Source organism: Corvus cornix, chromosome 7 (genome assembly GCF_000738735.6).
Source record: "Corvus cornix cornix isolate S_Up_H32 chromosome 7, ASM73873v5, whole genome shotgun sequence".
Classification (NCBI taxonomy): Eukaryota; Metazoa; Chordata; class Aves; order Passeriformes; family Corvidae; genus Corvus; species Corvus cornix.
The window spans coordinates 14,316,965-14,339,986 of NC_046337.1; the positions used below are offsets into that span (position 1 = coordinate 14,316,965).

Consider the following 23,022-nt stretch of genomic DNA (forward strand, 5'->3'; position numbering starts at 1 on the left):
TTCTGTTGGAATTCTTCGTTTTGAGGATCAGTTTCACAGAAGTGCCTGGTAACGCAGTGAGTAACCAACAAACAGCAATCACTGGCATTTTCTTCTGCAAAGATGCAGAATACATACAGCAGTTGCATTGTGCATAACCAAGCACATGAATAATCCTTCATGCACTTTGCTGACTCAAGACAAAAGACAGATGTAACCCCTATGAATGGATCCTGCATCTGTAAATACGGTTGCTATTAGTAATTCCATGCCTACTTCTAAAGGAAAGCCAGAAGTAATACTAATCGGGCATAAGTGGCTGGACAGGGCTGGCCCTGTTACCAAGAAATCTTTGGGAACCAGCCACTTTAAGAGGAGCAACAGTTAAGCCTAGTTGTCCAATCCACACATTAACTAAATGCAGCATTCTAGCAGCTACCTAGCAAGATTAATCCTTGAAGAAAAGGATTTACAAGAAAGGATAAATGCTATTTCAAATTGACAAACATGACAAAGCTCAAGGAGGTGAAGACTTTTCCAAAGACACACAACAGAGCTGTGGCAGATCAGGAAGACAATTTACCCATTTCTAAACAAGTCGGAGACTTCATTATGATATAACACTACTCATTAAACATTTCATGCATGTCCTGCCTATCTGACTTTGGACAAGACTTTGAGAAAAAACGCACACACATACTAGAAATCTGGGGTTTTTTCACAGGAGTAAGTTTTGTCACAGAAGTGGTTCCCACTACTTACAAGAGCAAATTTCAGCCTTAAAATGATCAATGTCCAAGGCAAGAATTTAGAGGACACAGAACATTACCTCATTATTGCTGTAATGTAAATCCATAGTCTGTCCAAAAGCAACTTTAGCTTTAGCTGCAAGATCTTCAAGTTTAACAGGCCTCGGTAATTGCAGGATCCTGAAACACAATTTAAGTTATAAAGAATTTCTGTCCACTACTTATGAAAATCTGGCAACTCATTACTTAAGAACTATCTCAGAACTAAATTTATTACTAAAAAGACTGTAAGAGGCTATACTTTATTCCCTGTGCTCCATATTCTGAGACATTCAAAAAAGAAAGAAAAGCAGTGAAAAAGCTAAAAGGGATAATCAGACACAGAATTAGATTTCATTATGACTATTTTACTTGCTTCCATATGGCATGCTTAAGGTTTTGCAAGACTCAGTTTCAGAGGGGAATTCTTAGAAATTTCTACATTTTTCCACTTGAGAAAACTAATACGGAGTACCACAGGCTGACAAGCATAAGCATCAGAAAGGAATTACTCCTGTAGTCCCCATTTTTTGGAAATCCAAAAGACTATCTTACCTGAGGAAGGTAACTAAATGTCACCATCTTTACCATAATGAACTACACACTCAAACTGCCCAGTCCATCACTAACTGTGCTTCAAGTGTGCTCCTGAAAGAATGGTGCAGTTGTAGGTCAACAACTTAGATTTTCTATTAACTCAATGTCCCATCAAACCGATTAGCCCAAACTGCCTAAAACTAACCTTTTTCCTATAGAAAACCGTTGTCTTTTTTGAGATACTAGAGCATTAAACAAAAAAGAGCTTTAAATAGTGACTAAGCTATTAAGGTACATTGAATTCACATTCAAAAAGAAAGAGCACTCAAATTCTGTGAAGTAGAAAAGTTAGCAAAGGGGACCTGTCTTTTTCATGTGTAGTTCAGTTAGTAGTACACTGGTTTGGGGGACAACTTTTCTCACTGAAATGAGGCTAGAAAGCCAGACCACTTCCAATTAAAAATATTTGTTAAAAAATCTTTTAAAAAATACCCTAAACAAGCAAACAACAAACAAAGCCCCCAAAAAACCAACCAACACCAATTCTCACTGTAGTTAACAATCTGGGCAGCAAGCCTGCAATTCTACCCATCACACTCCTTGGAACAAAGTGCCACATTCACCACTAAAGGCAAGTCTAGAATCACTTCTCTTTTCCACTTCCCATTTTAAAAACTAGTTAAGCCATTGCGTAACTTTTTTTTCTTGCATCATTTCTTTACTTGATCTTCAGAGCTACATGCTCAGGCAAACAGAAGTATTACAACACATGCTGAGCAATGAGCCTAGGCTGCCCCGTACCCCTGGGCAAGCAGGCTAAAGTCACTTGGGACAGCTCATAACAGAGCTAGGCTCATGAGCTTAAAAACTTGGGAAAGGTATTTTTTCACACACTTACTTTATGCTTGTATTAATAATGAATTGATTAACTTAGTCCACTGTGAAAGTGAAATATGATGAACTGCAAAAGTACTGTCTATGCAGACTGGCAGCAAGTAAACATTTCTCTGTTTTAAATTCATACTTCCTCTTATTTCACAAGAAATTGTTAGGTAGAAGAGACCTCAATTTTCAAAGCCTTCAAAAAGACTTATTCCCTCCAAATTACTTAGAGCACTCAGCCATTACTGATGCACTTTTACATGTGATGTTCGGAGGAGTGATAGGAAGAAGCTGAAGAATGTTGATACCTAGGGAACACTGCTCTTTCACTGCTCCATGTGAACAGAGAGCACATCCTATAATCAGCATGGATACACACTCAACTACTGCCTGTCACACTAAGGGCTGCCCAGAACTATTAAAGGTTTTATTTGAAGCCTATTTTATTTAAGGAATTTATTATTTCTATTAAGAATAGCATGCCCAGGATATTATTTCCTTTTTCTGTAAGTATTTTCAAAGACCTTATTCTATAATAATTTCTCTGTAGGTAGAATGAAATTTTGTACTTTCAGAGAGAGACAGGCAAAACAAATTGTCAACAAACCAGTTCTTCGTGGAATTATACACCAAATTCTGTAAAAGCTTTTGAGCACTCACCAGAGAGGAGATTATATAGAGACAGATGTTTATATACTTTAAGCAGGTGCATCATCCACCTCTCATAAACAAAATACAAATAAATTTTAACTGACTAAATGAAAACAATCTGAGTCTAATAATTTTCCCCTTACAGTTGTCAGACTGGCACTCCTGAAGTACAATCCAAGCTCTTCCTCTGGGTATTACAGTAACAATAAATTATCATGCAATTATTACACACACGGTGAAGGACAAAAATTTATTTTCTGGTCTATTCAAACTTGAGATCTATTCTAGAGATCTAAGTAATTGTTCAGGACTACAAACATCTATCTGAAGGGTAAGCAAATGAAGGATATTACATCCGACATAGTTACAGTATAATATTTAGGTATTTATGCATACTTAGAACCCACATTTTAAACAGTTAATTCTCTTTAAATTGTGTTCATATCAAAATTAAATTTAAGCTCAAACAAAAAAAACTTAGAGAACTGAAACACTTCAAACTGTTAATTTGAAATTTTATGACAAGAGCACAACAAAACTCTGTAAATAATTAAGAGACAAGACTGTTTCCTTACCTCTTTTCACCTCGATGTTCAAATTTGACTCTAACATCGTTCTGTAAGAAAAGAGATAAAGGAACCACTATTAGTTTGTTATCACCTCTTTTGATGAAGCCCATGAACTCTCATTCAATAGTCTTACACTAGAACTAAATTCCCTATTAATTTTATGTCCTTTCCAACATATCAAGTATTTTAACAAGCTACTTCTGCTGAGGTACGTGATAGAGGCTTAAAGAGTTAAAAACCAGAAAGTGTTAAAAATACAAAAACTTATTCTGAAGTACAATGAATGCTTCTGTAAATAAACACATTATTTTCTATCAATATATGTTAATATAACAGATTTATGACTTCATATTTAATGTGGAACTGGTTATCAAAGAATTCTCTGTCCTGAATAGGCAGATAGCTCTAGCTACCAATAAAATGTTTTTACGTATACTTTGCAGCTGAGCACTCCAGGCCTAAGAAACATATCTTGTTTCGTAAGCATTACCATAGAAACCCACATGTGCAATACATTTCCCAATAACCATATCTGTATATATTTGCAGCTACATGGAAATAAAATTGCTTTGCAAAATCATCATTTTAAGAATCAAATTGTATTAGCAACTATTGCAGGAAAAACAATAATGCCTTCAGCCACAAAGTTTATCCAAGTAATAATGTTTCATCTTCCAAAAGAACTGATTTACAAATGATTACTTCCAAAATCCACAAATTGAAACAGTGATAAACATGTCTTCTAACTTCCTAAACATGCATTATACTCAATTCATTTTGGATCATACATGTATGTTACCACTATGCCTAAAGGCACAGCTCAGATGTGAGTTCCACAACAGTAGCAAAGCTCCACTGTGTTATACACTGAACTCTCAAAACTTTCAAAGCACAGAATGAAAAATTTATAGCCATCTGGTTTTGACAGTTTAAGAGGCAAATATATCTGAATAGTTTGATTTTTAAAAGGTTAAAATAAGCACGAACTGAAGTTTATTGAACTGTAAACTATGGATCCAATCAAATGAACATACAATTAACTCAATTTGGGTAGAAGTCTACATCCTCTCCTACTCTATCTACATAGTAGTTCAAACCTATCAATTAAGTATTTACTAGTTTTCCATTTGTGTTCAGTATGTACAGAAAAAAAACGCAGCTGGAAAGAACTCTCATTTCCAGCACACGAACAAGAAATTGAGGCCAAAGATGCAGTAAAAGAGTTTAAGCATATTTCTGCTTCTGTCCTGACATTCTCTGGTATGATATAGGTGACAACTGGGTAATCTACTAAACCCATAAATTTATTCCTCGGTATTTTAAAATAGAATCATTCCAATATAATAATAGCAACAGCTATAAAATCACTTTACATATAGTACAAATACCTCTATAATCTTCAATTTATTTATTTAAGCATACACTATGACCTGCTCTGAAATGCCACCATTTCATTTTGCTGCTAATAGAAGAACATGAACAAAGAAAATGGCAGCACATGTGGGAGACTAACAGCTCATTCTGGTATGCTCACTGGTCTGGCAAGAAAAATAATTACAGAAGTCACAGCAGGACATCCCATGTTTAGTACATTAGTGAGGATGTTGAAGATTACCTGTTTCTTAGGCGAAGATGACTTTGGTTTTCCTGTTTCTTGCTGGGGCAATACAGGACGACTGGCCTTATGAAGCACAGCCAAATCCTGCATGATTGAATTCAAAGCTTGCTGCTCATCTGCTCGGGGAAAAAGACCAGACAAGTGTAAAAGACTTACTTTTGAAGGGCATTACTGTCTAATTTCACAATTAGACAGGCATTAGTCTAAAGGTCTAAAACCCAAGAGTCTGCATTACACTTCAATACATAATTGCCAAATTTAAAAAAAATCGTTGCCACATTGCAAACATTTTTATTTTATTTATCATTAACAGTGCTTAAGGAAATAAACAGCTTAATCAGTAACCGTAAATTCAGTAACAGGTATAAAAAAACTGAAGTCATAACAAAGACTAAACTTTATACAGCTACAGGCTGTATTAATAAGAGAAAGGGGATGCAGGGGAAAGCCTTGTCTACTTCAATTCAAATAATATCCATTGATTTTTACTAGAAATAATACTTCCCGCTCCCTTCCATAAAACAAAGAATAAAAAGCAAGTTCCTTTGAACTACTTCTCCTCTGTCCTGAACAGGTATGATCATGCCCACAGGAAGCATACACAAACTCCCACATGAACACCTCAACTGCCTGAGCATCTGCTGATAGCCCATGGAGCATTATAAAAATCCAAAACAAAAACCCCACTGCAACAAAAATCCAATCCACAAACCAAAACCAAAATACCACATAACTTTACCAGGACTGAAAATACAGACAGCTTTAGGGCTTAAAGGAAGAATTCACACGGAGAATCAGAAGCACTGAACCCAGGGGACAATTTAGGGACAGGAATGCTACATAACTTAGGCTTCAAGTTTACAAAAAATCCTAAATCTGACCATCTGCTGCAGCTGTGATGTCCTGATGTCCTGTTAGACAAGATTTGCCATAGAACTGCAATGCTCCTTTAGCCAGGAAAGCACTTAGGAACTCAAAAGCCTGTACATACAACACTAAGAGAAATTTATTTCTATTATTTTGTATTAATTTCTTGCCACAGCAATAGTACTGCACTCAGTATGTATCAAGAACACTGGATAACGAAATTTATCTCCAGAGGTGTTGACTGTGTGCCTTCATGCTCCTTCACAATGGATATGTTTGTTGAAGAATTCATTGCTAAATGCTGTGATTTACAAAGAACCATATTTCTCAAACATGGACCACAGAAAAGCTCAGCATTGAAAGCAGCAAGCAAGCATCCCATGTATGCAGCAACAATGAGAATTCCTTCACATTCGATTAAAATATAACCAAATATATTTATCATATATGGAAATTGTGGGTTTTAAGTGTTCTAATTTAACAGATTCCTTACGGATCAGAAAGCTGGTCTGAAAATTAGTAACTTTGATCATCACTCCTGCTGTCATTATTCATAACTCTACTAAGATGTCCAAATCTATAAAAGCAAGTTTTACCAGCAATATTTAATGGCAGAACTGAAGGTTCTCTTGCAGCTCAGTTACTCATTTCTCACACTAAAACACACTTCAAAATTTGCCAGAGTTAAAACAGTTGAACTATTTTATTGTGTTATGGCCTATTCTAGTGTTCAGCAATGCAAAAAGTAAAATAATGCTTTAGCAGTTGGTTGGAGTTCCCAGTGGTCACTAGATTGCATATTTTATACAAAAGAAACCAAAGTACTGTGGCAAAGCATCTACAGTTACTAAATATCCACTATGACTCAACAATCATTTCTCTCACACGAAACATTGGATAATATCAGAAATCTGAAGAGTGCTGTATTCCTAGATTGAGCAACTTGATTGTTAAGCATGAAGTTAGAAAAAATAAGCATAACATTAAAAGATAAACAAAAGCAATACAAAAATGTGTGTGGTGTAGTTGGTTGGTTTGCTGGGATTTTTTGGAGGGAGCAGATAAATGATTACAGTAACATGGTCAACTCACTAAAAACAAACAACCTGAAAAATTGACATACAATTTAAAGTAAAACAAATGTGCTACATAACTAGAACAACACAGGCCCTCTACACAGAAGTAGCTTTGCACTGTAATGACACAAGGCAATGAGATAAAATTCTTATACACAGACTTTGTGTTTTGAGTTTGGTTCTTTCTAACAGCCATTACCACTTAGAGCACAGTAAGTATTGCTCAGCACTCTAATACCATGAACCTCAATTTCCTAAACTTGAATCTGTAAGTTATCACATAATGAGGGAAAAGTACTATGTTGCAAGGAAGGAAAACAAACAAATGAAACCCCCCAAAAAAATCAACCAAACAAAAAAATCCAACCCAAATCCAAAAACCAAAAGGAGTATTTTCAATACTAGCGAAGCTGCTCAACACTGCCTTTCATGTAGTTGCTACACTGTGTTAAACAGCCAAAGCACACGTTTCGTAGGAACAGTAGTAAATTTTTATACAGAAGACTTACCCATTATGGCAGTGAGTCTGAAAACTCAAACTTCAGGGAAATGGTTGCTTCATTAGCATTATTTTATTTCCTGAAATGCAAAACCAAAAAGCCCACAATTACTAAAGTTGTCAAAGCCATGTAAAACAGTCAACTTTTCATTGTTTATAGGCAGTTTTTCTAAAATTCTACATAGCAAACACGCATATAAACTACAAATAAGCTTGCATAAACACACATATGATGGGTGGAGAAAACAGATATTGCCCCCAAAGCCTCACCAGCCTAAGTAACATCTATAATTTCTGAATACACAAAGCCTGAGCTAAATACTCTTCTAGACTTCATCTGATTTTAATCTCTACCTACACCCCCAAATGATGATTAGATTAGTAGCTTAATTAACAGTAACACTCTACTACATGGGCTACCCACAACTCCAGATTATTAAGAACCAATTCTTTTTCTACAGGTCCCTGTAACTGCTGTTCACAGTTCTGTGTTCAGAACTACATACATATAGTTCATATCTATAAATACACATGAAACTCACAGCACAGATCAAGAGTCGTCAATACCTACTGATTACATAAACTAGAAAACTTCAAGTGTTATTTTTCATCATAATTCAAGAACATAACACAGATATCCTAACTTCCCTGAAAGCAAATGGCTCTGGAAGACACCAGGTATTAACTTTTAATATTCAATATATGTTATCCAGAAAAGCAGAAACATAAGGGCCACATTTATGAACAAATCCAGTCTATCACAATATCTTCAAAATTGGCCAATTGAAAAAAAAACCAACCCAATAATGAAGGATGAATTAAAATAATCTTTCTATAAGATGCCATTATGGAGCTTAACAGCAAAAAACTAAACACATCTCTCTAAACAGAGATGATTTGTTGTAATACAGACTAACACAGCAAAAAAAAAGTAGGTTTTTTTTAATTCAAGATAATAAAACTCTCTAATTTCTTAAGCAGTCACTGTAAAGAAGTAAGGAGGGCCGGTGTCCCTCCTCCTGTTTGTTGGCTGCAGTGGACCATCCTTCCTTCTGACTCAAGAGACGAAAGATCTACCCTACTCTGATAAAACAGATGATTTCCCTGCAAGTTCATTCAAGGAGCTACATCAATAGAGTATGACTCATTTTTTTCTCCTTTTTTAAACGAAAGTTATTTTCTTATGGTTTAGTTTCTTACCAGTGTGAAATGACCCCTGATGCCACCATAGGGCAACCAGTGGGAGCACATAGCTGAGAACAGAGGGGAGGTGGGCCAGCTCTTTCAGCACCAGCCAGGTTTCTTGCTTGAATATTCTGCCAATTTTGTAGGCAACAACAAATTAATTACAGTTTTCCAAAAGATTTCTGAGCATCTTCAATTAGGCATATAAGAGTTTTCAGCACTGTCTCTTACATCCTTATTTCATGAAAACAGTCTTTCTGGGCAGCATTCATTTCAGTGGAACTAGAAAGCTTCAAGTACTTATGGCATATTTTTCAGAAAGAAATTTGGACTTGAGAGCCATATGAAGGTCTCTGCAGGATACTGCCTTTTACCTATATATCAGATGAGTCACCTACTACCATCTATTACAAGCTCCATAATAACCAAGAGCAGCTTGGGCTTCTAAGGAAAACCCAGAGCTCCCACTACGTAATCAGAAACCAGTTCCATTAAAGAGCACACAAAAGAGCACATGAGAACGAAAAGAAAGCTGAAAATACAGTTGATGTGTATTCTGAGTTACATACTCCCAAGTCTGTGGACAGCCTCACAACAGTACCTGAAACAGCTTCCAAGTACTGGGGGAAAGAAACTCCCATCTAATGCTTTGTAAAGTATTAAAACCTCTAAGAGTGTGAAAAGTAAACCTGGCCTGGGCTGCCAACAGCCTCAGACAACTTTTACTACTACTGGGGTCTTCAGTCTCTTGATACCACCACAGCAAGAGACAGAAAAATCTGTTTCAAAAAAAAAAAAACCCAAAACAAGCAAACAAAAAAAGAAAACAGTTCTGCTGCTCTGTAACACAAAAGGAAACTCATGAAGACAAAAAAAGCAGGGGATTTGTACTAATCTTCAGAGAGGAAAATGGGCTGAATTTTCACTTATTTGCTGAATGATAGTGGCCAATATCACTCAAAATAAGGATTGTATCTTTGGTCTTTGCTCTCACTCAAGATGCCAGGAGATCTGATTTACTTATTGAACTGGGATTAATTGCCCTTTATGGCCTTAAATATCAGAACTAACATTTTTTCCCCATGAGCGATTCTTTGCATCTTTTGCATCCCCGAGAATTCAAAAAAGAAGAACATATATTAAACGATTTCCTATGCCACGTTTTTTGTATCAGCAATTGTCTTGGAGAATCTTCCAAAAAATTATTCCCTAAAGTGCTTATAAAACATATTTTTAATTCTGTATTTGATCCAACTGTCTTAAAATGAAAGCTAATACCATTTTCATAAAATGTCTGTTTTAATTAGCTGTCTTAATACATAAAACATAACAATGTATTTCATGACTTTGGATGACGTACTGCTGTAGTATTTCTTTGTAAGCATTTCAAAGAAATACAATAGTTCTGTGAGGCATTTTAAATCTTCTACCACACCTGAAGAAAATAAAACCAAGTTACATCTCCACACAAAAACATCCCTCACGTTCTTCCTCAACCTAGCTGAAAAAACCCCAAAACTTGGAAGCTGAAGATATTTGAGCTTAAGGGCTCACACAGGGCTGAAGAACAAACATCTTAGGAAACTTCTCCTCCAAGTTCCTCCAGCTACAAGAACTCATTCTTTAGTATTAATCTGTGACATGTCTCACTAGAACATAAGATAATAAGCTAGCATCCATATATTTCCCCCTCCAGTTCCTTCTTATTCCTTAAAAGGAAAAAAGCCAACTTAAGAAAATTAAATTTCTCTGAATAACTTATGTTTCTTACTTTATCGCTCCTTTTAACCAAAATTCTCTGTTCAAACATGAAGTATAATCAGTCACCTTAACAACCTCTGTGTTAGCATTTAGCGTTACTTTAAAAATAAGCTAGCAACATTAAAATTTCAATTAGAAACATGACTCTGACCCAATTTTATGAAGACCTTTATGAATTCACCTTGGGAAATGAAAAAAGACTTCTGTTTTTAACTGATCATTTTCACAATGGGCTATAACAACACGGTGGTTGTGGAGAGTGAGTAAAAGGAAGCTAACAAAAATCAACATTTTTTTAAACAAGCATATATACATTCAGTAGAAAGGTAAAAAAGCATACCCTAATCCCTGGTTGCAAAGTAGCATCAGTACAGCGCACACGCAAGAGCAGATTACAATCCAAGACAAAAAAAAAGGAAGTGAAATAAAAAATTGAAACTCGGAGAAAGACTCAGGAGAAGCAAAGGCTGCAAAACACAAAGAGCAGATGCAAAGGTAGAATAAAATTATGTCAAGGTCTTGCAGAGAGACACAAGCAGCCTGAATTTGAATATAATTAAAGAAGGGATGACAGAGTGAATTTCAAAAAGGTGTTTGCTACTCTTATCACATCATCAAAGAAGAATATCCTAGCAACAGAATTTTGGATATAAGGGTGGAGAGATGCTGATTCATATTCATGATTCACTTCCCACCAGCCACCTTCCAGAGTCGAAGTCTTTCAGAATCTGAGAAAGCTAAAAACAATTTCCAAGAATCACCTGGATATCTTCTTTCTTCAGTGGCTTTCTCAATGCAAATGAAACAAAGCCTGAGGACAAGTAAGTCATGCAGACAATGTAGCTGCTTCAGACACTCTGAGCTAATTGCCCATTCACACACATTTCTATAATAACCACAACACAGTGCCTCTGAGTTACTAAATCAAGAACAAAAAAAACCTCAGTGAAGCAAGCAACCTAGCTTAGCCTGATTTTGTAAGGAATTCAGACTAACATAGTAACACTCTACCTACATAGAAAGGTGCTTTACATCTTCAGAGCCCAAGCCTGTTTCAATAGTGGGGGGCAAGAATCTCAAGGACATAAATTCCCTCCACTAAATTTTCACTAAAATAAATGAGTGCAAGGATAAATGGTTACCAACCCTTATACCAAAGCAAAATGACATAATGTGAACTCAAAATAAGAAAGATGCACTGTAATTATTTCAATCCCAGGTAAAGATTAAGTCAGATTTACACTGTATTAGACATGAGCAAGTTAAACCAAAACAACATGAAAACAGTATCTGCTCACACTGCTATTCAGAGACACTTGTCTATAATAGATGATGCAAAAAGAGCCAAGCAAAAATGAAGACTGAGCTTTCACAGGGGATTTTTCAGACTGTAGAATGGACAATCAGAATACAAAGTAAGACTATGAAATTTTATTTCATAGCAAGAAGAATGAGCCAGATAAAATGGTTTTACTCTAAAAATGTTATTCTTAAACAATCAAATGGTTGGTCTCACACAGCCAGCCTCTTATAAATCACAGCAAGCAAGGCTGACAAAATCTCAAGTGATCACCTAGTCAAACATACCTACTTAACCTTTAACCAAAATAATGTGCAGAACTGCTTATTAGGGTTTTTATTAAAAAAAAAATAAACACAGTATCTGTGAACAAGACAAAGAGTAATACCTAAATCTGAACTTCTGTAGCCATTTTCATAACTCAAAGCAACTGTTGGCATAAATGACAATAATGACACTACCTAGTGTGACAAGCATAGCAATCAGTATTGTTACAAGACATTAGAAGACACCTAAAAGAAGGTAACTCCATAGAAATGAACATAAAGAACAGGATTGTATATGGACATACACACAAATGAACACTGGACAAAAAGCCATCCTTTTCAAAGAATATGAAAGCAGCAGCAGTAACACAAAATCATGAATGATAGAAAAAAAGAGAATTGAAGAACGGTAACGAGAAAACGTCTAACAGTAACACATCAGATGTGAGATCAGCTTTAGAAAAACCTGGATCTTTAACATATTCTAATAATACATAAAAAAGGTATTCACAGGGAGAGGAGAGAAGGGAGAAAAAGATTAAACTAATCCAAATCAAAAGCCAATGATACATTGCTAAATTAAGGTAACATTTGCAAAACAAAACAAAAAGTAGGACTCAGTGGGTCAAATTTGGAACATTACAAATTACATTTAACTGGGTGAATTAAATAAAAGAAATATTATTCCTGTCACAGTACTATGGGACCTTTTTAAATTAAAATATACAGCAAGGGAATGAATGGATAAATGCTTCTTAGGAAGTATCTGTTACAATGTTTGATTCCAGCCTTCTTTGCACGCCTCAAGGAATCTTTAGGTCTGAAAGCCAGCAGGGAGAAATCCTGTCTGTCAACAGCATACCAGGAAAGGCATGAGCCACAGAGCAGTAATATTCTCCTCAGTTCTTTCTCTCTCATGTGCCCTCTTCTATTCTGAAGCACTTTCTTCCCCCCTTCAATTATCCCAACTTTGAGGTTAACTGCATTGGACAGGACACACTGAGAGCGTTCACTGAGAGCTGTGCTGTGCTAGGAGAGACTGGCAAAACAGCAGAACCAACCAAGCCCTGCCAGCTGACACCTCAGAGCAAGGAAGACAATCTAGAGCAGCATCTCTCATGACCAGGGAAGTAATTCAGGAATGACGGAGTCCTGTCCTGGACTTGAGTAGCATCAGACAGAAACAGCATTCCCCTCTATGTTTACCTTATAGAACCACAGAATCACTAAGGTTGGAAAAGACCTCCAAGACCATCAACTCTGGAACATCAACCTTTAACTAAACACCACCACATCAACTAAACCAGTGCATTAGGCGTCACATCCCGCCATTTCTTGGACGTTTCCAGGGATGGTGACTCCACCACTTCTCTAGGCAGTCCATTCCAATGCGTGACAACCCTTCTGAAGAAAAAGTTCTTCCTGATGTCCAACCTGAACTTCCCCAGGCACATCCCCTAGGCCATCTCCTCTCTTCCTACTGCTAATTGCCTGGGAGAAGAGGCTGATTCCCACCTTGCTACACGCAGCACCTCACTACATGTTTTTCCATAGTTACCATCATTCAACAGTTCCGTCCTGAACAGCTGAACTAAACCCTTCCATCACTAGAATGACTGTTCGACAGGAGAAACATAAACACATCAAATACATTTTCACAGAAAGAACATTTCTGGCTTATTTCCTGCAAAAGTACTTGGATTTATTTTAAAAAGTATTTTAATTCTTGTTTTGATTGTATGTAGCTTATTCAATATACATCCAAACTTTGCCCTGAATTTTCTCACTCTCTTCTAATTAAACCACTTTATTCAGCACCCCAAGCTATTTTAACGTATTCTACAGAGACCAAACAACCTTAAAGAGTACCAAGAGCCACCAACCTCTATGAGCATGATGGGCTTCATAAAATAATAGCAATCAACTCACTCATAGTTAACACCTTAAAAAAATTTTAATAAAAATATATTAAGGGGTAAAAAACCCCTCAGAAGTCTTTACTGAATTAAGATAGTGAAAGAGCAAGTGGTGATAAAAAACCAGAAAGAAATAGCCAGCATCCATTTTTTGTTCCAGTTTTGAGAAAAAAATCAAGAGGTTAAGTGCAAACCACACCATAGTGTTACTGGAATAGAAATTTCAGCACCAACAAGAACAAAGAGATAAATGCAGTATGTAATATGCTTCAAATCAAACATTTAAAATTCGTGATCCAGGAATTTTTAAGTCTTAACACTCATCACAAAAGCAGTGGGTTTGTTTTCTGGATCATTCTTGCAAGTATTTGGAAATGCCTGGAAAACAAGAAGATTCTAGCGGATTGTAAATATTGTATAAATAACTGAGAATGATAAAGGAAAGGGTCCAAAAGCTGCCAGTTGTTCTTATCACAGCAATCGATAATAAAATACTGCAATACTTAGCTTGGTTTCTACCATAGTAATAAATGCAAAACACAGCAAATGCCTCAATTTCAAGGTTTATTACTACTGCCAAGCAAAATATGTCTTCTTGAAATAATTACAGATTAGTTAACAGAGCTAACTGCAGCAATTACCCTACTTAGGTTTTTTCAACATATTTGGTTAAGTATCACATGATATTCGAGTTATTTGCTTTAAAACCTCAATTAAATAACAGGAAATTCAGCTGATAGATTAAAAAAAAAAGAGATCCATATTCCTACTTAGCAGAAAACACCAATGAACACGATTCCCACTGCAGGCCCCTGGAGACTGACAATGATCAGGCAGGCAGAATGAGATAGACAAGTTATGGCTTAAGGAAATTACCTGAATCATGTTTGAAAACAGTTGCAGTCCAGCAAAATGTATTTAAATACCATTAAGTGTTTTAAATACATATAATAATTTATTGTGGTTACTCTCCATTTGTTATTGATTAAAAATAACACTAAACACTTTAAAAATGAGATGAACTGCATTTATGGTGCTAAAACTGACAGGACTACCTTCTGAACTTCTATCCTTCCTGTAACCAGGAGGGCACCACTCCCAATTAGAAGCTGTATCTCATGCAAGTTTAAATATTGTGGTTTATTACATTCACTCAGTAATGTTTTTGCATTGAATGCATTTTAACATAAAGACAAGCTTTTAGGAAATTGGAAAAAAAGTTGCAGCTACAAGATTGGACTGTCTCAGCAAGAAACAACTGAGAAGAATTATTAAATCACAATGTGTAACTATCTAATGTAAGTGCAATACAGCATTAAAGAGTCATAGTGGAATCCTTGTGTGCATAAAAATGCAGTGTATGCAAAAGCCATCTTGCTTCTGTACACAACCTACAAGCACAGTGCTCTGTGCAGACGGCAAGTGTGGGATGGCTGAGGCAGCAGAATCTTTGTGGCTGCTACAGAGGTATCAGGTATCTCTATGATGTGCAGACTTGAGATTTCTTACCCTGAAGACTTTTAAAATCTTCCTGGCAGGCAAAAGAAAGTGAATTAATGTCTCACTGAGCCCACAGGAGCATGCAGACTTACCTCACCTAAACAGCTACAGACATGATTCAGTATTTGTTTATTCTACGAAAAGAAAGGTTACTAGCTGTACTCCTTCCAGAGTTCAATTTAATATACAGACAAACAAAAAAGTAACAAAAACCCCCAAACCAATAAAACAGACCAGACTTGCATAAAGAACAACATTTATGGATGGTGCCTTCCCAGTTCTAGGAAGAATAAAACCTCGAAAATCAGTGTGGTCAGTTCTAGCACCCTAAAAGCAGCTCTCACTCAAATTACCTTGAGAATGAGATTTCAGAATTAATTGAAGGATGCAGCATGCCCAGTGACAATAGCAAAACTTCATTCAGATTAAATCTTTAGCTCCTGCTGTTCTATAAACTGTAATTTGACAGAGTCATGTAACATATATCATCTTGATGAGCCATGATCTTGACTTGAAAAACTTACAATGTGCTGGAAGGATGGAGAATGTAAAGCCAGAGTTTTTAAGGCTTGTTCGCATAAAAATGCAAAGCAGCAGTTCAAGATGAGTTAATAGCAAAATTAGGCTTTTGAGATAAATATCTTAACACTTACAGCAATATTCACAAAGAGTAACCGTAGTCTAGGAAAGCTAATCTCTCTACACTTCCTTTACAGTTGATAGGGAGAGATAAGCATAGAGAGTTTCAAGACACTTAAATGCAAGTTTCCTGCTTTGAATGAACCTCTTCTTTCCAAGCAGTATCAAGAGCCGCTATTAGCTAACCCTTCATAGGCCCACTCCATTTCAAGTACACAAAAAAGATAAGACTAATTGGCCTCAAACAGAAAGACATCTACTTTCCTCAACAAGATCACTTTCCTCACCTAATTCGAGTTTTACAGAACTTGTCTATTTCCTGTATGTCACTGCCTCTGCAGCAGCCAAAGCACTTGACAACTCATTTCTCAGCTTAACTGAAAAATTACTTTGCTGATACATCAAGCAAATCTTTCTTGAAAGTCATTATGCTTTCTCAAGATCTGTTCACGATTTTTAAATTTAAAAATTTTAAATTGAGGAAGGGTCACAGCAGCTGAAACTTGCAGACAGGCACCACAGTGACACCTTGCAAAATATGTTAGTGCTGCCAATTTTGCAACAGAACATACTGGCTGGCTGCAAATTGACTGCCCATCCTCCTTGCTTATCCAGGACCAGATTTTCTCACAAAGGTATGTCCCATAAAAAGTAAGAGACACAGTTCACTGGGCTACAAATAACCACATCACTGCCTCCAGAGCACTGTGACATCTTGGAAATTTATCAGCAGCATCAGGGTGGAAAGCCTCAGAGCACCACAACACGAAGATCACGTTCCTTACCATAAGCTGGGCTATATGCTAAACAAACCGCTTAGTGCTAGTCACATCATAAAAGTGTTTAAAGCTAACTCAATAATTAAGATAACATTAGAGTGTCCACAAACACACAGAGTAAAACACTTCAGTGATGTTTGTAACTTTATCCTAATTTACTATCTTATGTGAACTGAGTAGCTGTATAGAAGGTGTCTCAAACAAAACACATGTATGAAATTTTTAGACTCCAGAATGCCATGAATCATGCACTACAGTGAGTGTCATAATCAGATTCAGGTGCTTCTGTGTCTCCTTCCAAAAATATCAAGTGGTGCTCTCAGCTCAGCACTTCTTGCCACCATTTGGAGCCCTTACGCGGAAGCTGCCATGAGCGGCATCAGTGTTAGCTTTTTCCAAACTTAAAACTAACAAGTCCAAATATTTGGGAAGAAGGGCTAAAGGTGTTACAACAAAAACCATTCCTCACTACAAATCCTCACAAATCTGCATGTCCTCTATCCAAGATCCTATAGGAAGGTAACTGTTTGGAGGGGTTTTTGTCCAACAGACAGTTCAGAGCATATATCCTAAAAGAATATAGTTTAGTTCTCATCCTTGTGACTGCATTCGAGATCACCAGTTCAGCCAAAGAACTAATTGTACACAGTACACAAACTTAATCCTACCAGTACTACCAGTATTGATGATTCCACCAACCTTCACTACTCTAAGAATGGAAGACTGTGCTACAACCAGCGACAAATAAATGGATTTTAAGAGTAAACCCGTTACAAACTACTTCTATCAACAATATTCTATGAGCAAAAATAAAGTACATTAGAAAAAAACTGCAGTCTTCCAGTAGAACTGAGTATTGCAAACAACTGGAGCATTTCAACTAATGTACAAGGGCGATGACGTACAAATCACCAGCCAGATACAGCTTTTGAGGACATACAGAAGAAAGCACCTCCAGTAACTAGTTCTATCCTTTTCAGTTAACCTTCCAGTTTTGTGACTGCGATGGGTTGAAATAGAAGCATTTTGGGAAACAAGCCAGATTAATAAACCCACTCTCCATTTCTACACTTAGTTTTAATATCTATCTTCAGGTACTGAAACTGCAAAGCTTTGTTTTTCTTCAGTATAACAATCTTATTTGACAGAATCTTCCACTCAGAGCAAAACTCAACTATTTCAAAGTTGCAGCAGTTCTGAGTTTTAATCATGGCTGCAAATCACATCACCACTATTTCAAATCAAGTACCAAAAACCAATTAACACAAGGATACATACGAGCCTTTCTGATTAATATGACCCACCTGGCATTTTGCTGTGACGTCAGTAAGAACAGAATCTAAGCCTCCAAGAACATTTTTGTGTCTTCACCATGAAGACATCTCAGTCTCAATTACTCTCCATCTTCCAAATTTTGCAAGAAATAAAGGAGAAATCCTCCTCAGAGAACAGTCTTTGTTATATACTATCTTACTCATTCCTCAAAGCACAGTTGTTCCTCAAAGCACAGTTCTTCCTGCACACTACTCAAGGCAGTGATACACTGAGGAAATCCAGAGTACAGTAATATAAATATGAATTTTCTCATCTTCTGCTGCCTTGCTGTAATGTTTTCCTACTCCAATGACGCACCAGCACCTGGAGCTTCTGCCTAAAATGCATTTCCTGGCTCACACTCAATTCTTCCTCATTAAGTACCCCACCTGCTCTTCTCATCATAATTCAAATTAGCTTTATACATTCAGTCAGCTCATTTTTTCTATCCTCAAAACAAACATAAAATGGAAAAAAAAAATCTCATAACACACTAACATGGAATATTTAAGTAGATAAGACATTCATGAGCCATGCAGATTTCCAACACAGCATAGAAAAAGCACTCCTGAATCCATCTCTAATTCAAGAATAAAACATGCAACAACAAATAGCTATGAATTGAACCAGGGAGCCCCAGATATGGACAGACTCAGACCTGTCACACTTGGAACTGTACAGAGCTCAATAATACCACCAAGAAGACAGGTAAGTGTGTAATTAATATACATTAATGGAAACTGAGAAAACCTTGTGCACATGCATAGGTAACACATACTACGCAAAATCCAAATATTCTTTCACATGATTGTGCAGCATTTTTGTAGCAAGCAAGTCTCAATGAGCAGGTCTAAATGGACAAATCTGTAAGCTTTTACCCATATTCAACAGGCACTGTGTTTTAAACTAGATGACTCACAAAGGCCAACACATTAAGACATTGCTAAACTACCAAGTGCACAAACTCGTCACTTTACATTTTTAATAATAATCTTTAGCTCCCTGTGAATCAGAAAAAAATCATAATTCAACTCAAACCCTCATATTAACATTTAAACTAAAATGTAAAAATAGAAACCTAGGTTTGTCAAAACACTCCAGAATCAAATGCAAAGACACAAAGACAACGTATTGTCATAAGGCTTCCTTCTTGAACCTGCCCTAGCACAGCCCTTAGCAGTGGGTACCAAATTACAATGAGATCTATGACACTTTATTATTACACTTTTACCTCAAGTGATAAAAATATAAGAATCCTAATAAACACAGATAATAAGGTAAGCTAACTACAGACTCAAAAGTTCCAGAGAAAGGACTACTATGTTTGTGCCCACTTCTAACCATCACCTTTAAGACAATTGGTCCACTGCTAAGGTTGCACTTGTGTCAAGAGACTAGTCCTGCTTGTCTACAGTAACTGCTACTGTCCAGCTGAACTTTAATGACAAGCAGGAGATCTGGAGCCAACAGATGATCCAGCTGAAAAGAGTTATTTTACGTTTTAATTAATAATCAGCCTATCTAACTGGCCTTACATTTCTACAGTATCAATGCCAACACAAAGAAAGGAGCAAGAACTCATGCTGGAATCAACCCTCTTAGCCACTGCACAGATCTGGATCGTTGAAAAAGATTCTCTAAAAGATGACATGCATAATGCAGGGATTTCAGGAAATTACACAATATTAAGTGTGACATATAACAAATAAACTACAATAACATGTATATGCATAATTGTGATAGAGCAGGGAAGAGCAGATATGGCTGTTCCAAAAAGAGATCCTCACTTTCAAATCTTGGTGCACTATGTGTACACGCATAAAGAATTGATTTCACTCAGTATCATGGTCTACTTGGATTTATGGTGCTGGAGAAGTCTCACCAAAGGCCTTCTTGAAGTCACAGCATAAGAAAGAATGTCTACCCTTGCATGAATAAATTGGTTAAAATATAGAAGACATAGGACAAACAGTTGTTTTCACAAGGAAGGAAGAGGGTGCCAGTGGGCCTCCAGAACAGTGTGCGTTGTTCAACATATTCTAAATTATCCAAGAAATAGGAGCTTTCTGAAATGCCTATTATTTGGGAGAGCAAGAAGAGGACTGACTACAGTAGAGGTGGTGGTCTTTATCAGAGAGAGGACTGAGCAATAAAGCAGGTAATTACCAGCATTGATGAATGAAAGTGATACAAGTTGAGTGGAGAGGCGGAAGGAGAGCAATGGGTCCAACTTGGCATGTAAGAAACCAATGGGCTTTGCACTGAATACTGCCAACACTCAGATAGATATAAAGCCAGCATTAGGAATTATGAACAGAAAGTGCAAAACAGATCACTGTCTTCACATCTTTAACACCATTAGCATTCCTGAGACCTTCACTTCCAGAAGAGTATGTAGCAAACTAGGAAAAGGTATAATCAAAGGCATAGAATGGGTTCTACAGGGGAAAAGAAATAGGCAAGTTAGGACTCCGGTTTCAACAACATTTGGGTGTGGGGAGAAAGTGACAAAGGGCTACAAAACTGTACAAGGAACAGAGAGATGTATTGTTATAATAGACAGAGAATGTTCACTCTCCTCCAAAAGAAAGGTGGTACGAAAGGAACTCAGTACAACTGTTTAAAAAGTTTTTAAAAAAAGAGTAGTTTTAACTGGAACCACTGACGTACCTACAGAATTTCTTACGAAAGGATATTTGGATGCCAGACATTTATTTAGCTGCATGCAAAAAAAGTCTGAGAAAAAAAATCCTAACATTACTAGCTACACAAAAACTACACCAGATTTAGAATCAGCCTTTACTAAAAATAATTAGGGATTGAAAGAATATTCAAGCTAAGTATGGTTACACTGTTCTCACTCTTCCATAAGCATTCATTCATGCTCATCATTGAGGGAAGAATATTGGATTATCTTTTCTTTGATTCCATCACGGATTAAGATTTTATCTAAAACTTGCCAGACAGTTCACCAGTCGCTTCTTTTGAAAGTCTCATTCAGTATTCATGATAGTGCCGGCATCACAGACACAGAAGCATAACAGCTATTCCATAAAGGAACTTGCGGCAGCAAGGCATTGGTTAATTCAGTCATTAAGAAGTCATTACATTAGCCACCTCATCCCTGCCTGAAGTTACTGTGCTTACTGCTACCAGCAGTGGAAAAAACACTTTTCTAAACCCAGCCGTATACCAAGACAGTTATCATCAAGCCATTATGGAAAAAATAAAATTCCCATGGAGGTTTGCTATTCAAATTGTTTTTTATTTTTAAAAAAAAGTCTTATGCTGAAAACACAGTCAGTGTAACAAAAGAACAATTAAATACAGGTTGAACTTTACCAGTTTTCAGCCACTGCATTAATAAAATATTTAGGGTGGCAATTCTCATGTTCCTCAATAGAATGTTGTATTTTATTGAGATTTTCCTTTAGAAGTTTAATTTCTGCTTGTGTCAGTATTTTAGCCCTCTGTTCTCTTTTTTTTATTTTTATAAATTTAAACAGCTTGATCTAGATTTTTCCAGTTTTCAAATGTTTGTTCAAAGATGAGACTATAGTTACGTCTGGTAACATGGCATTTAAACTGTTAGCATTTACAGACCTCCTGCCTAAATTATTTTTAAATAATTTTAAGGAGAAGTGAGAGGTATTTAACACTGACTCCTTGAATACTTCTTCCTGCAAGAAACTAGAAAAGGTCTTAATTAATACTCATTATTGGTGTCCGTTTAATTTTTTGTGAAGAACGCATTTCTGAAAGAATTGCAAAATTTGTCCCCTCTGTGATCTAGCCTCAATAATTATGGATAAAATCATTTACGTAAGTCAGATAAAATGGAGTGAAACCAGGGAACATGCTGAACACATCTGTTTCATAGCTGACTCTGCAATTCTTCCAATAAAGTATGCTTATAGGATAAAAATTTCTTCTGCTACATCACTGGACCATAAGACATCTCAAAATGGCAAAAGGCTTGTTCAGGTACAGTTACGCTGACAGAAGTTACCTCAGCAATATGATTTACTTCAAAAGACAGCACATGCATAAAACAGACCAGTAAGGACACATTTTTGCCAACAGAAGCTGTGTCTAACCCTAGGAGAACTTGTCCTCAATCAAATTTCCTGTTATAGAGCAGGCTTATGTTCAAAAGCCACTGGGATTGCATGTGCTGGTAAAGAGATATGGAAGAGCAGCAAGTGCATAATCTGCTAAGTCTAAAAATGCTTCATAGAAGAAAACTAACCTAAAACAAAGATTGAATTCAATACAGTATAAGATTATATTCCTTGGAAAGGTAACTCTAATACATATATATGAAGAAACAGGTAACTGATACAACAAACACTAGTACGAGCTCCTGTGTTAGCAAATGCAGGAGTCAAGAACCTGATGGTGTTGGCAAGAAAAAACAAAAGCCCCAACAACAAAACAAAAACAAAACCCAGCCGTACCTGCATGCACACACCCTAGAATGACATTTTAATAAGGCCGTCATGTTACTTCTGCTACTTACAGAGCAACTAATTACTCTGTTGCTCAAAAACTGTCTGTAGAACTCTGAAAAAGATACAGACAGATCACACAGAGCACAGTAAGAGTGAACAACAAAAACTGTTTGCACAGTTCAGTAAAGTCTGAAATAAAAGGAGACAGAGGAAGTCTTCAGATATGCAAACACTTGGTGAAAAGAGCACAGAAATCATTATCCTGCATGAGTAATATGAGTTGGATGAGAATTAAGTGGCTTAACTAGCACCAAGACAGAGTTAAGTTAAATGTTAAGAGAAGCCTCCTTAAAACAATAATAGTCATGTACCAGCTATAAATAGACCAGTGAAGAGGTGTGGTATTCCCCTCTTCTGAGTTTTTTAAGAGAAGATCAGACAAATG

At 36.5% G+C, this 23,022-nt stretch overlaps 1 protein-coding gene across 4 annotated transcripts in view; it reads right to left on the bottom strand.

Annotated features, from left to right (window-relative positions):
• MAP3K2 (mitogen-activated protein kinase kinase kinase 2) overlaps positions 1-23,022 on the bottom strand; it is a 53,259-nt gene that overhangs the window by 26,521 nt on the left and 3,716 nt on the right. For 2 of the 4 annotated variants that reach the window (XM_039555530.1, XM_039555529.1), the window contains exons 2-5: positions 7,477-7,546; positions 5,022-5,140; positions 3,413-3,453; positions 809-908 (exon numbers count right to left, since the gene is read on the bottom strand). In XM_039555530.1, coding sequence (XP_039411464.1) covers positions 809-908; positions 3,413-3,453; positions 5,022-5,140; positions 7,477-7,480 — 264 coding nt within the window. In that variant the 5' untranslated portion in view covers positions 7,481-7,546. Of the gene's footprint in view, positions 1-808; positions 909-3,412; positions 3,454-5,021; positions 5,141-7,476; positions 7,547-8,666; positions 8,688-12,744; positions 12,764-23,022 lie in introns of those variants that run through there. The other 2 variants (XM_010406976.3, XM_019290526.2) reach the window with 2 other exon arrangements.